Source organism: Chlorocebus sabaeus, chromosome 14, assembly GCF_047675955.1.
Source record: "Chlorocebus sabaeus isolate Y175 chromosome 14, mChlSab1.0.hap1, whole genome shotgun sequence".
In the NCBI taxonomy this organism is placed as follows: domain Eukaryota; kingdom Metazoa; phylum Chordata; class Mammalia; order Primates; family Cercopithecidae; genus Chlorocebus; species Chlorocebus sabaeus.
In genome coordinates this window covers 36,618,958-36,634,332 of record NC_132917.1, presented here as the reverse complement: position 1 = coordinate 36,634,332, position 15,375 = coordinate 36,618,958, and the positions used below count along the sequence as shown (strand labels likewise).

Here is a 15,375-nt window from a genome sequence, read left to right as displayed (position 1 = left end):
ACCTTAAAAAAGACTAGATGCTGGCTGGCTGGGCATGGTGGCTCATGCCTGTAATCCTAGCACTTTGGGAGACTGAGGTGGGAGGATTGCTTGAACTCAGGAGTTTGAGACCAGTCTGGGCAGCATACTGAGGCCCTGTCACTGCCAAAAAAAAAAAAAAAAAAAATAAGAAACAATAGATGCTGAATTTTGCTGAATGCCTTTTTTGAATCTATTTTTGATTCCTACCTCATGTTACTGCTGTGAAGAATTAAGATACATAATGCGAATAAGATAGGTATATAAAAGTGCTTTGTGAGCCACAGTGGGAAAGCTAGATGTTATCATCACTTCTAATTAATGTATCTGAGATAAGGTGTGGTGTATGATATATTAGGTAATTGGTCTGTAAAAGCAACAGGAGATCCCTGAGTGGCTTCGGAAAAAGAATGTCAGTACAGTGTCCCCTATGCAGTACTTTGATTAAAACAAAAAACAGGCCAGACGCGGTGGCTCATGCCTATAATCCCAGCACTTTGAGAGGCTGAGGCGGGGGGATCACGAGGTCGGGAGATCGAGAGCATCCTGGCCAACATGGTGAAACCTTGTCTCTACTAAAAATACAAAAACAAAATTAGCTGGGTGTAGGGGCATGTGCCTGTAATCCCAGCTACTGGGGAGGCTGAGGCAGGAGAATCACTTGAACCAGCAAGCTGGAGGTTGCAGTGAGCTGAGCTCGCACCACTGCACTCCAGCCTGACGACAGAGCAAGACTCAGTCTCAAAACAAAACAAAACAAAACAAAAAACAAAACAACTTGACACACTTAGAAAATGAAGGTTTGTGCTATTGGTTTCCTTTTATTTTAGAAAAATAAAGCATTGTTTAAATGTTTCTTGCAAGTACAAATGTAATTTAATAAATGTTCAAAGATATCTGTAATTAAATTTCATTCAGCAGACATATATTATGTCTAATAGAGAACTTGCTAAGTAAGAGATAAAGGATGATTACATGAACAGTCATAAAATTGTCAGTAGGAGTCCTAAAAGTCAGTGATAGGACAATAGTTAAAAGATATCAAATAATTATTTATTCTTAAACATTAAACAGGATATTAATAGTTTTAATAACTTTGAAGTTTGACAACACCGTAAAAACATTACAGACCACTTTTATTTATGAAAATACATGCAAATAGCAAACACCAGATGGGCTTAAACCTGCTACTTAATTACCCAGTAAGTGACAAAGCTGGAATTCAAACCAGATTTGAGCTGTACTAGTACTACTCTTGAAAAGGGTTCCTTACACTCAGTTTTCCTTAATTTCTTAAACTCTTTTTTTTTTTTTTTTTTTTTTTAATTGAGACAGAGTCTTGCTCTATTGCCCAGGCTGGAATGCAGTGACATGATCTTGGCTCACTGCAACCTCTGCCTCCCAGATTCAAGCAATTCTCGTGCCTCAGCCTACCAAGTAGCTGGGATTACAGGTGTGCATCACCACACTTGGCTAATTTTTGTGCTTTTAGTAGAGGTGGTGTTTCGCCATGTCAACCAGGCTGGTCTTGAACTCCTGACCTCAGGTGATCCGCCCGCCTCGGCCTCCCAGAATGCTGATATTACTAGTGTGAGCTACCATGCCCAGCCAATTTCTTAAACTTTTGATTATACTAAATATGTTCCTTCTGCATAACACTGTTTTTATAAAATTAATCTCTTAAAATACTTTAAAATTCAAAATACACTTTTTAGATTCTTTAAGATACTCATTGCCGTGTTCATGGCCTTTAGACGTGTGATCATAGCCTATTTGTTTTTCATTGACTTAGTTTCATATTTCTTTGCCTTTTTCATTCTACTTTTTCTTATAGAACTATTTACTAGTAATGAAATCATTTTAAAGAATATACTTTTTCTTCCTCCTGCTAACTGTTAAGAGAATGTTTTATAACCACTCTCATAGCCTGTAAGTTTCTTTTCTAAACTACCTTTTCAGGATACATATTTATTAACTTGCTTTAAAATGAATATGGTCATGTCTATGCAGCAAGTTTCTTTTCCTTTTCTTTCTTCCTTCCTTCTCTTCTTTTCTTTTTCTTTTCTTTCTTTTTTAAGGCAAGGTTTCGCTCTGTAGCCCAGGTTGAAGTGCAGTTGTACAAACATGACTCACTGTAGCCTCAACCTCTCTGGCTCAAGTGATCCTCCCACTTCAGCCTCCCTGTCAAGTAGCTGGGACTACAGGTGTGCACCACCATGCTCCACTAACTTACTTAGTTTTTTATAGACGTGGAGTCCCAGTGTGTTGCCCAGGCTAGTCTTGAACTCCTGGATTCAAGCCATCTTCCTGCCTTGACCTCCCAAAGTGATAAGATTACAGGCTTGAGCCATTATGCCTGACCTCTTTTTCCCTTCCTTCCTTCCTGCCGTCCGTCCGTCCGTCTCGCTCTTGTTGCCCAGGCTGGGGTACAGTGGCATGATCTTGGCTCACTGCAACCTCCGCTTCCCAGGTTCATGTGATTCTCCTGCCTCAGCCTCCCGAATAGCTGGCATTACAGGCATGCGCCACCACGCCCAGCTAATTTTGTATTTTTTAGTAGAGACGGGGTTTCTCCATGTTGGTCAGGCTGGTCTCGAACTCCCGACCTCAGGTGATCTGCCCATCTTGGCCTACCAAAGTGCTGGGATTGCAGGCGTGAGCCACCGTTCTCGGCCCTCTTTTTCTTTTTAACTGAGCTTATTTTTCTCTTCCCCAGCTTGTGTCTAGGTCCTACTGTCTTGGTCAGAGTATTTTACTATATTGACCTGGACAATTCTGCCATCATGAACCATATTTTAAACCTGAATACGGAAGAGCATAGATTATTTTGGAAGGATAATTTTAACGCACACACACACACTTTATTCTGAAAATTTAGCAACAAAATGAAAGGTGGTTTGTGATAGTTGATGTATCAACATACAGGAAGAAGAAAGCCTATGATCTGTTTCAGAATGCTATTTCTGGGGCTGGTAACATCAAAAATAATCAAATTAAACGTTAACTTGCTGACTCATAAGATTTTCTCAATTTAGAAGTTGGAGAACATATATATTCTTCTATTACCACTTTCCATCTTTCTCAAATACAGTTTTTGTAGTTTTCTGTTGGCTTCATCATCGTATTGAAAGATTATTAATCACTTACATATGTGTAGTTTTCTAAGTCCTGTTCAATATATTACAAAATTGTGGTCTGTGTTTGTAATATCAATTAATAAGATGGTGTTAAATCAGATTACGTGTTCATTTACTTGGTCATTGTTAATACTTCACAGAATATAAATTGTGTTGCATGAGCATGAATTTCTCTCTTAATCCCACATAATTGTCTTAAAATTATGCACCATTTATCGTTAGAGTGAAAGATTATGTGTCATTTATTGTAGTGGTAGAAGAAAATAAAACCAAAACAGAATCCAATCCAAAAGCTTAGGTTACTACAGTAATTACATCTTCATATACTAAAGACAGCACACTATTACTGTTCGAGAGCGGTGTCTTGGACAACTGGTTACTTACACTCTTTTCAGAGAAGAAATAGGAACATAAGGAAGCAGGAAGATTTTTGTCTAAATATGAAGCAAGAAAGGCTTAAATGTCTTTATTCTAGGGATTAGGCATCATAAGTTTTTTTTAGAGAAATTGTTTTCATGGTATTTCCTACCTGCATTTGTCACTTTGCTTTTGTCTAAATACTTAACATTTATAATATTTATAAATTTATTATTTACATGTTAATACCAACATTTTTTATTTATTTTATTTTATTAATAGGAGCTCTAATTCACATTTCATAGCCACCTTTGTATGGGCAAAAGAACTGATAATTAAAATTTTCAAAGCTTAAGGAAAAACAAACTTTCCAGTTTATGGTAATTATTGTTTATATTTCTACTTTGTATGTTCTTATCTGTTTTTTTCCATTTACTGCGATTGAACTTTTATCTTTTAAATCAACATTGAATAACCACAGTATTGCTAGGTACTTTGGGATGGAATAGTTGAGTATATTTTTATTTAGCTGTTATCCTCAGCAGATTTATAATCTAGTAGAATGCAAAAATCCCCTTTTTGTGTGTCCTCAATACAAGTGGGAAGCACTTAGTAGGCACTTAGTTATTTTATGTTGAATGCATGAATGAAGGCTTCTGCCTGGTTTGGGATGAGATAAATTATGAACATTTTGAAAATTAAAAGAGAACAAGACAATGATTATGTAATAGTCCTAATTAAATGAGATTAATTATAGAAGGTGTTTAGTAGAGTTCGTGATACATATTAAGTATACCAAAGTGCTTACTTTCTTGCCTTTTTGCTGAACATTAATATAAGTCCCATAAAGTGTTAAAATAATACGTACATACAGAGGTTTTTTTGTTTTGTTTTTAAACAAAATAAGAAATGCTCTTGGAATTCAGAGAAGGGATTACTGTAGTGTATGTAGGCTCAGACTTGGACATTGGTAGAATCCGAAAATTAAAGGACATTTGGAGAGGTAGGAGAGAGAAGAGCATAAGCCAAGGCACGGAGCTGGGAAAGTTCGGGTAGTAGCTGAAGACTAATTGTCTACTTACTTTTTTAAAAATATAAAATTATGAGTTTCGTTCCTCCCTTTGCCCACCATCCTCCGCTCTGTTGCCCAGGCCAGAGTGCAGTGGTGTAGTCTCAGTTCACTGCAGCCTCTGCCTCCCAAGTTCAAGTGATTCTTGTGCCTCAGCCTCCCAAGTAGCTGGGGTTACAGTCTTGAGCCACCATACCTGGCTAATTTTTGTATTTTTTAGTAGAGACAGGGTTTCACCATGTTGCCCATGGCTGGACTCAAACTCCTGAGCTCAAATGATCCATCCATCTAGGCTTCTCAAAGTGCTGGGATGACAGGCGTGAGCCACCGGACCCAGCCTAATTGTCTACTTTGATTGGAGCATAGGATGTGTGTGAGTAGGGATGTGGAAGACAAAGCTGGATAGAGGGAACAGATTGTTGATAGCCTCATTCCATTGGGAAGAGTTTGGGCTTTATGTAGTTCCTTAAGATTTATGGATTCATAATTTATACATAAAGACTGAATGTTTTAAATATTAGAAGTGTTCCCTGTTGAAGAATACTTCTTTAGAGATCATACACCTACCAACGGATAATCATGTTGGTTTAAAACATGTTTAAAACTCCTTTGGAGCTAACCATAAACAAAATCATACATTATAGAAGACTTATCATTTGCAAGTAATACGTTCTGAGAGCTCTGTAAATCCTCAGATTTTAAGATTAAGATATCTTTTTGTGGAATTCTTTATCTGAATTATATTTCCATTGAGAGTATGTACATGTACTTACATGTACGCATATTCTACAAGTAAATTAAAATCCTTTCCAACTTTAATGAAAGTTTTATTTCACTTGAATCCTTTTTGCTCAGGTTGGAGCATTTGCTAAATTAGTTCAGTGATTTTTGGTGGTGGGGTATAGAACATTTCTGTTCTTTTTCTCGTGAAGAGCTGCTATTTTCTTAGTCCTTACATTTTTCTTTCTTTGTGGGGGCAGAGGGCATTTTACATCAATAGATTTAGTTTTTTTTCTTTTTTGAGATGGAGTTTTGCTCTGTCGCCTAGGCTGGAATGCAGTGGTGTGATCTCTGCTCACTGCAAGCTCTGCCTCCCAGGTTCTCACCATTCTCTTGCCTCAACCTCCCAAGTAGCTGGGACTATAGGTGCCCACCACCACACCCAGCTATTTTTTTTGTTTTTTTAGTAGAGACGGGGTTTCACTGTGTTAGCTAGGATGGTCTCGGTCTCCTGACTTCATGATCCTCCTGCCTCAGCCTCCCAAAGTGCTGAAATTACAAGGTTGAGAGCCACCGTGCCCGGCCTAGTTTTTTTTCTTAAACTGTTTAGAGTCATTGCCTTTTAACTTTAATACAAATGCTTGGCTGGGCATGGCGGCGCACACCGGTGGGCCCTGCTCCTCAAGAGGCTGAAGCAGGAGAATCGCCTGAGCCCCGGAGGTCAAGACTACAGTGAGCTGTGATTGTGCCATTGCTCTCCAACCCTGTCTCAAAAAAACTTCCAAAGACAAATGCTTGGTGTTAGGCTAGACTCATGCTTTTAACCTCTAGATTGGGCCTCTAGCTTCTCCATTGCCTTAACAAAGTATCTTCTGGGTAGCTCTTAAAACAGTGTTAAGCATGAATGTTAAATCTATGAATGTCATACTGTCTCGTACTGTAAATATGCAGAATTCCTCCCTTGATTGATATCTTATTCTCTCTTTTCTTCTACATACGTGTATATGTACATATGCAGTTATCCTTCGATGTCTGTAGGGGATTGGTTCCAGAAACTCCCCCACCCAATACAAAAAACTGTGGATACTCAAGTTCCAATTTTCTTATATAAGGTGGCGTAGTATATGCATATAAACTATGCACACCCTCCCATGTACTTTAAATCATCTCTAGATTATTTATAATACCTAATGTAAATGCTGTTATACTATATATTTTTAAAATTTTCTATTTATTGTATTGTTTATTGAATGTTTTTGATAGATGGTTGATTGAATCTGCAGATGTAGAACACATGGATATGAAGGGCTAACTGCGTGTGTGTGTGTTTGTGTGTGTGTGTGTGTGTGTGTGTAAATTTTAAAAAAATGGAATTTCTAGCTCTTTGAGCAAACGTAAGGAACATTTATAAAGAGTTGAAAGATAGGAAGATGTGCTGAGGGAATTTAACTGACTGATTCGAATGAGAATTTGGGCAATTGAGGGTTTTCTGTACACGAAAATCTATATTTGTAGTCTTACATTTAGGGATGGAGAGATTGCTTTTGAAAGAACATACCACTATCTCCTATAGCATTTCAGAGGTAAAATGTTATCTAGAAGGATCACTTGAGCCCAGGAGTTCAAGGCTATAGTGAACTACAATCATGCCACTGCACTTCTAACCTGGCAGCAGAGAGAGACCCTCATCTCTAAAAAACATAAAATGAAGTGTATCTTTATTTTCAATATAATCCATCAGTTCACATCTTATCTTTTTTTGAAATGTAACGAGATAAATAAAATGGTACAGTATTTTATTTATTAGGAAAATTTCAGGAGACTCACTAGTTTGTTAAAATGTAAAACTTGGCCAGGTGTAGTGGCTCACGCCTGTAATCCCAGCACTTTGGGAGGCTGAGGCGGGCGGATCACCTGAGGTCAGGAGTTCGAGACCAGCCTGGCCAGCATGGTGAAACCCTGTCTCTACTAAAAATACAAAAATTAGCCAGACACAGTGGCAGGTGCCTCTAATCCCAGCTACTTTGGAGGCTGACATAGTAGAATTGCTTGAACCCGGGAGGCAGAGGTTGCAGTGAGCTGAGATTGCGCCACTGTTCTCCAGCCTGGATGACAGAGCGAGACTCTGTCTCACACACACACAAAAAAGGTAAAACTAGCTGTAGCATAAATACCAGATTAGAATACAGTTTTTAGGCCTGGTGCAGTGACTCTTGCATGTAGTTCCAGCACTTTGGGAGGCCAAGGTGAGAGGATTGCTTGAGGCTAGGCAACAGCCTGGCAACATAGGAAGACCCTGTCTCTACCAAAAAAATTAAAATTAGCTGCATATGGTGATGTGCGCCTATAGTCCCAGCTACTTGGGAGGCTGAGGCGGGAGAATTGCTTGAGTTCAGGATTTTGAGCCTGTGGTGAGCTATGATTGCACTCCAGCCTGGGCAACAGAGTGAGACCCTGTCTCAAATAAACAAACAAATACATGAATCAGCAAGCAAGCAATTTTTAAGTTGAACATCAGTTCTCTACTTGACTCCAGAGTTAAATAGGCATCCAGTTACTTTTTGTGTTTATTTTTATATTGACTGCTTTTGCCTGCAACTGTGTTTCTAGTTCTAAGTAAAGAAAACATATGCTGCTGGTACACATACATCTTGGGCAGCATATGTTTCAACCACTGGATTGTTAACTCTGTTTTGTTTTGTCACTACTTTAGTCCCAGTGCCAATAACTGTGCCTGGCACAAAGTAGGTGTTTAGTTAATATTGTTAAATGAACAAATACGAATATTTGACTGTATTACTTGAATCCTCATTTATTAATACTGCACTATCTTTTCTTAGCTGTTTTTGTGAACATATGTGTACTGGTCTTGTACCCTAACTGGATTGGAAGCGCATTGTGGGTAAACTTGGTTTTATTTGTTTTTCCTATATTCTCCTTTACAACAGTTTAGACCTTGATGGAAAGTAGGTATTTCCCAAACGTGATTGAACTGAAATATATTGGTAGATTTTATTTTATCAGGAGACTGCTAAAAGTATAGTCATAAATAAGGATTTTGGAAGAGAATCAAAAAGCTAGTATGTACTCGTCTGTTAATTTGAAGGCCTGTGTAAGGCTCTATACTTCTGTGAAGTAAAAAGGTAGGGCTCTGGGGCTGGACGTGGTAGCTGACACCTGTAATCCCAACACTTTGGGGAAAAAAAGAGGTAGGGTTCTGGGACTGTTCTTTGCTTCTTTTTTTTTTTTTTTTTTTCGAGACAGAGTTTTGCTCTGTCGCTCAGGCTGGAGTGCAGTGGCATGATCTCAGCTCATCACAACCTCTGCCTCTCAGGTTCAAGCAGTTCTCCTGCCTCAGCCTCCCGAGTAGCTGGGATTACAGACACTTGCCACCACACCTGGCTAATTTTTTAATATTTTTAGTAGAGACGGGGGTTTTACCATGTTGGCCAGGCTGGTTTCGAATTCCTGATCTCAAGAGATCCGCCCGCCTCGGTCTCTCGAAGTGCTAGGATTATAGGCGTGAGCCACCACGCCTGACTTCTGGGACTGTTGTGTTCCTTGCTCCTCAACAGACTGTTTCCTGCTTTGTGTTTTGTTTTGTTTTGCTTTGTTTTTTGTTTTTGGCCTTCTAACTGTGTTACAAATGGTTTAAGTCCGTGGTTCTCCAAGTGTGGTCCCAGATCAGATCAGCAGCATTATCACCTGGGTACTTACTAGAAACGGAAATTCTTGGGCCCCACTCCAGACCTACTGAATGAGCAACTCTGAGGGTAGAACCTAAAAAAATTATGTTTTAACAAGTCATCTGGGTGATTCTGATGGTAAAACTTGATGTCACCAAATGATAAGGACACTTTTTTTTTTTTTTCCGAGATGGAGTCTCTCTCTGTCACCCAGTCTGGAGTGCAGTGGCGTGATCTTGGCTCACTGCAACTTCCACCTCCCAGGTTCAAGCGATTCTTCTGTCATGGCCTCCTGAGTAGCTGGGACTACAGGCGCACGCCACCAAGCCTGGCTAATTTTTGTATTTTTAGTAGAGATGGGGTTTCATCATACTGGTCAGGCTGGTCTCAAACTCCTGACCTCAGGTGATCCACCTGCCTTGGTCTCCCAAAGTGCTGGGATTACAGCCGTGAGCCACCATGCCCAGCCTGATAATGACACTGTCTTTAAGAGAGAGGAGAGGACTAGAGGCAGTGATTATGTGCCAGAGAAAACTAGCAGCCTAGATTTAAGAGCATAATATAATCCAGAGCTTTTCAGAGGGAATAGTTATAGTTTATAAAAGGCATTAAGACATGAAGCAGATTATTGAAACTTCATTGTACACTGTAACCATATAATTGACTTTTACTTATATATTTCCTCTTTTACTTTAAAGTTTGTGTTCAGATCGAAAGATGAGAACCTTAATCAAGTTTTATAATATTTTATTTTAGATTTTTGTAAAAGTGAATGCTCTTTATGTTCCATAGCAAGTAACAAGTAACTGAAAAGCTACTGAAAAGTGTCCAACCCAAGAATTTTGTGTATTTTTCATTTTGAATATACTTCTCAGTGATTTCAATTTTGAATCCTACCCCTTTTAAATTTAGTTTAAAATGGCTTCAATAAGACTGGGCATGGTGACTTGCGCCTATAATCCCAGCACTTTGGGAGGCCCAGGTGAGTGGATCACGAGGTCAGGAGTTTGAGAACAGCCTGACCAACATGGTAAAACCCTGTCTCTACTAAAAATACAAAAATTAGCTGGGCATGGTGGTGCATGCCTGTAATCCCAGCTACTCAGGAGGCTAAGGCAGGAGAATTACTTCGACCCCGGAAGGCTGAAGTTGCAGTGAGCCAAGATCACGCCACTGTACTCCAGCCTGGGCAACAGAGACTCTGTCTCAAAACAAAAAAAGGGGGGAGGGGCTTTAATAAATTAAGTGGTACATTTTAAATATTTTAATTGTTTATTATATATTATATATGCAGATAAACCTGGTTAGATATAGAAGATTTATATTCCTATTTACATATATCCTTTTGACAAATTAGAATTGAAAATAATATAAAAATAAATTTTCTTTTTGTCATGCAGACTTAAATAGTAAAATATCTACCTACTATTATTTGTATCTTTTTTGTTTATAATGGTTAGGAAGTGAATATCTGATTTTCTATACTGTGAAAAACATGTATAAAGTATCATGGAAGTTCAACATTCATTTTCCTTGAAGATAATTCCAAAGTTTTCTTCTCCAGAAATATATGCTGTTATCATTAGGTTTAGTTGTACAGATAAATGGCAGTATGATGATTTGTAATTTTCAAAATATATTTGATTCATAACACTTTTTTTTTTTTTAAGATGGAGTCTCACCGTGTCACCCAGGCTGGAGTACAGTGGTGCGATCTCTGCTCACTGCAACCTCTGCCTCCTGGGTTTGAGCGATTCTTCTGTCTCAGCCTTCCAAGTAGCTGGGAATACAGGTGCCTACCACCATGCCTGGCTAATTTTTGTATGTTTAGTGGAGACAGGGTTTCACCATGTTGACCAGGCTGGTCTTGAACTCCTGACCTCAGGTGATCCCCCTGCCTCAGCCTCCCAAAGTTCTGGGATTACAGGCGTGAGCCACTGTGTCCGACTTATTTTCCTCTTTTTTTTTTTTTTTTTTTTAACCTTTTTTCCTTCCTTTCACTGTTTTTGTCTTTTATGTCTCTCACCCTCACCCTTCCTTTTCAATGAACTCAATTCAAAGAGCAATATACTGCCGTATCTGGAGAAGTTTTAGTTGGAGTTTAATCTTTATTGTTAAAGGGTAAGAATTTATACCAATTACTGTGTTTTCGACTGAGGTTGTTTTACAGAAGGAGTTCGTTTTTTTATGTAGGAATGTGTTTTAAGACTTTTTGTTTATAAGTTTCGTAGAGAAAAAAAGGGAAAAGATTGACATTATTCTCATACTCTCTTACTCTTTTCTCAAAGGTCTTAGTTCAGGTCCTAATAATTTATTTAACTGGTCCCCTTTAGATGGTCATTTGGGTTGTATACATATTCTTGTATGTGTTTTGTCAGTCATGTATTATGTAATTTCACATATGTGCAAATATATATTTGAAGGATAACATTCTAAAATTGCTGAGTTAAAGGGTATATGCATTTACAAACTTGACAGATATTGCCAGTTGTCTCTATAAAGTGGAACTGGTTTATACCATCACAGCTAGTATATAAATGTCTGTTTTCTACCACATTATTAAATTACTGAACTTTATCCGTTTGATGGAAAAGGAGAAATCTGATTGTAGTTTATTTTTTATATTTTTAATTTTTTTATGAGATGTCTTGGTATGTTGGCCAGGATGGTCTCAAACTCCTAGCCTCAAGCAGTCCTCTCACCTCAGTCTCCCAAAGTTCTGGGATTACAGGCATTAGCTACCATGCCTGGCCCTGATTACTCTGTCCCCCCCACTTTTTTTTTATTTTGAGACAAGGTCTCACTCTGTCACCCATGTTGGAGGGTGGTGGTGTGATCACTGCACCCTCAAGATTGCTCACTGCAGCCTTGGCCTCCTGGGCTCAGGTGATCCTCCTGCCTCAGCCTCCCAAGTAGCTGGGACCAAAGACACATGCCACCGTGCCTGGCTGATTTTTTAAATTATTTGTAGGGACGTGGTCTTGCTATTTTGCACAGGCTAGGCTCAAACTCCTGAGCTCAAGTTATCCTCCTGCCTCGGCCTCCCAAAGTGCTGTGATTACAGGGCTGAGCCACTGTGCCCAGCCTCTGATTATACTTTTAATTGTAATTTCTCTTATGCTCGAAGTTGAACATATACAGTAAAGACTTTAGAGTATTATAGGCTGAAGTTTCAGAATCATGCAGGACCAATGAGGGTAGCAGAAAGACAACTAGCCAAGGAGTACAGTAAAGACTTTAGAGTATTATAGGCTGAAGTTTCAGAATCATCCAGGACCACTGAGGATACAGAAATACTAAACTAGCCAAGGAGTATCGAGAGGACAAAATTGATAATTGATATTGTTATTACTTTCAATGTTTGATTGCATTGATTAGCTTATTACTTTTATTAAAGTCATTTTAAAGAGCATATAAAGTTCTATGCCAAAGCATGTTTGGCCTGACAAGTTGGGCTGTCATTTCCTTTTGACAAGACTTTCATTTTTATCAGTTTTAAATGCATGTATCATTACAGTTCTGGTTAGGTAGCATAATTATCCCATTGCAGAATGTGTAATTTCAGAAGAGTATTGTGGATATTTGATGCTTCTCCTCTGAAAACAATTGAATTGTTTTCAGACCACTTTTATTTCAGTAAGATAAATGTAAACTAAGTTTGAATGAGATTTAAGTTTAATGGCTCACTTGCTAAACCTGAGTTGGACAATCCTTACAATTCCTTACCGATGTGGCAAGGTCATCCTTAAATGTAAAGTTCTTGCTTACTTAATGGAAAGCACTGTAGATACATAAATAACATTGTTATCTGTCTTAGTGGGTCAGTATAATAGACAGAGGGTGGTGGTACATGTGAGAATAGTGAAATATATAGCTAGTTTTGAGGCCCTTATGACTTTTAAGAGGTATTATGAGTCACTTTAACAAATTAGTGTTTGTGGCATAGTTTCAGTTTCTTATTGGAAAGATAGTATTTCAATTGTAAATGTTCTTTTAATATTCTGGAGAGCTACTCTTTCTTAGCCCCTCTGTTTTACTGACTTTAAAAGTTGTTTACAGTTTGTTTCATGTTCAAATACAGGGTTTTAGTAATTCCTTGGGGTGGGGGCAGAAGGTCGTTGTCTCTGATTTTCCTTTTCCCAACTTTCACTTTCTTTTTTCTTTGGATTACATTCCAAGGTGAGTGAGGAAAAGGGTGGGGATTGAGAAAAGGGAGCAATTTATTGTTTGTTGGGGAGGTCCAAAATAAAGTCATTTAAGGAATCTGTCATAAAATTTAAATATATGATGAAGCTTGTGCAAGGGGATTATAAGAACTAGTTTTACTTTAACCCTTTTTGCTTTATAAAAAAGAAATCCTGTTGATGGCAAAAAGACAAACACATTAGCCAGCTGTACTGTACACCTTGCATTTGTTTGCATTAATATTAGTTGTTTTATTTTATTTTTTGAGATGGAGTCTCACTCTGTTACCCAGAATAGAGTGCAGTGACATGATCTTGGCTCACTGCAACCCCCGCCTCCCGGGTTCAAGCAGTTCTCCTGCCTCAGCCTCCCAAGTAGCTGGGATTACAGGTGCCACCAGGCCTGGCTAATTTTTGTATTTTTAGTAGAGACGGAATTTCACCATGTTGGCCAGGCTGGTCTTGAACTCTTGACCTCAAGTGATCCGCCTGCCTCAGCCTCCCAAAGTGCTAGGATTACAGGTGTGAGCCACCGCGCCCAGCAGTATTAGTTGTTTTAGATTGTAGACTCTTTAATGATATGGACTATGTGTTGTAAAATCCCTAGCCTGAAGTAAAATGCATTTGGATGTCCCCACAGCCCTATTTAACTTAAATCCTTTTTCCCCCTTGCAGTCAGTGCATTTTTATATTTATACATACTTTGTGAGAAATAGGTAAAGGAAATATTTTTGCATCTAATTGTTCTAACTTCCAAAGGTTCTTTACTGAGTTAAAATAATTTTTTTTTTTTTGGTCTAAACTGAATTTTGTCTGTCTTTCCCCTACTCAGGCCCAGATTGCCTTCCTACAGGGAGAAAGGAAGGGCCAAGAAAATTTGAAGAAGGATCTTGTGAGGAGGATCAAAATGTTGGAATATGCTCTTAAACAGGAAAGGTAATTCAGTAAAATGAAAAGTGGTGTTCTTTTTTTTTTGGTTTGTTTTTGAGATGGAGTTTCGCTCTTGTTGCGCAGGCTGGAGTGCAATGGTGCGATCTCGGCTCTCCGCAACCTCCGCCTCCTGGTTTCAAGCAGTTCTCCTGCCTCAGCCTCCCCAGTAGCTGGGATTACAGGCATACGCCACCACACTGAGCTAATTTTGTATATTTAGTAGAGATGAGATTTCTCCATGTTGGTCAGGCTGGTCTTGAACTCCTGACCTCAGGTGATCTGCCCACCTCGGGTCTCCTAAAGTGCTGGGATTACAAGTGTGAGCCACTGGACCCGGCAAAAATGGTGGTCTCTTAAATGTTGGAATAATTTTTTCATCATTCCTAAAATAAATTTAAATGTTAATACTGCTTGGATTCAGGAGTATCTGTAGTAAACATTTGTATGAATGGTTGTAATATGTTAATTTTATGAATAGTTTAATAATGATCAAAAAACTGATTTATATGTTTTTAAAATTAGCAACATGTTTTTCCTACTCTGCCTGTTTTGAAGAAACAGATGTGCTCCCTGAACTGTCAATATCCATTCATTTTAAAGTTGAAATCGTTTTTAATTTTTAAACAAAATTTCTATAATATTTACTCTTTTTCCTGTCATTTAATATTACTCAATTTGATGTATTTTCTTTAGAAAAAAATTATTCCAGCAGACTATGTTAAGATTCTATATAGACTTTTTTTTTTTTTTTTGAGATGGAGTCTCGCTCTGTTGCCCAGGCTGGAGTGCAGTGGTGTGATCTTGGCTCACTGCAAGCTCCACCTCCCGACTTCACACCATTCTCCTGCCTCAGCCTTCCAAGTAGCTGGGACTACAGGTGCCCGCCACCACACCCAGCTAATTTTTTGTATTTTTAGTAGAGACGGGGTTTCACCATGTTAGCCAGGATGGTCTCGATCTCCTGACCTCGTGATCCACCCATCTCAGCCTCCCAAAGTGCTGGGATTACAGGCGTGAGCCACCGTGCCCAGCCTATAGACTTTTTTGTGTGTGTTTTGTTCCTTTGCTGTCTGCCGTTACAATCTCTCCAGAAGCTTATCTTACCTTTCTATTTTGCTAGTGTCTAAGATACTCAAGTAACTAAATTTGGGTCACAAGTAAAGGAAAATAGGTCATGAGTAAGAGTTTTGGAAGTTATATGAGTTATTTATTTGCTTTAATGAATGGGCCTTGGATTTTTTTGTCAACAATCTGAGCCGGTTCATTTTTTTTAG

At 38.6% G+C, this 15,375-nt stretch overlaps 1 protein-coding gene across 1 annotated transcript in view; it reads left to right on the top strand.

The window, feature by feature from the left end:
* STRN (striatin) overlaps positions 1 to 15,375 on the top strand; it is a 133,788-nt gene that overhangs the window by 24,964 nt on the left and 93,449 nt on the right. The window contains exon 2 of the mRNA XM_007970954.3: positions 14,004 to 14,107. Coding sequence (XP_007969145.1) covers positions 14,004 to 14,107 — 104 coding nt within the window. The remainder of the gene's footprint in view (positions 1 to 14,003; positions 14,108 to 15,375) is intronic.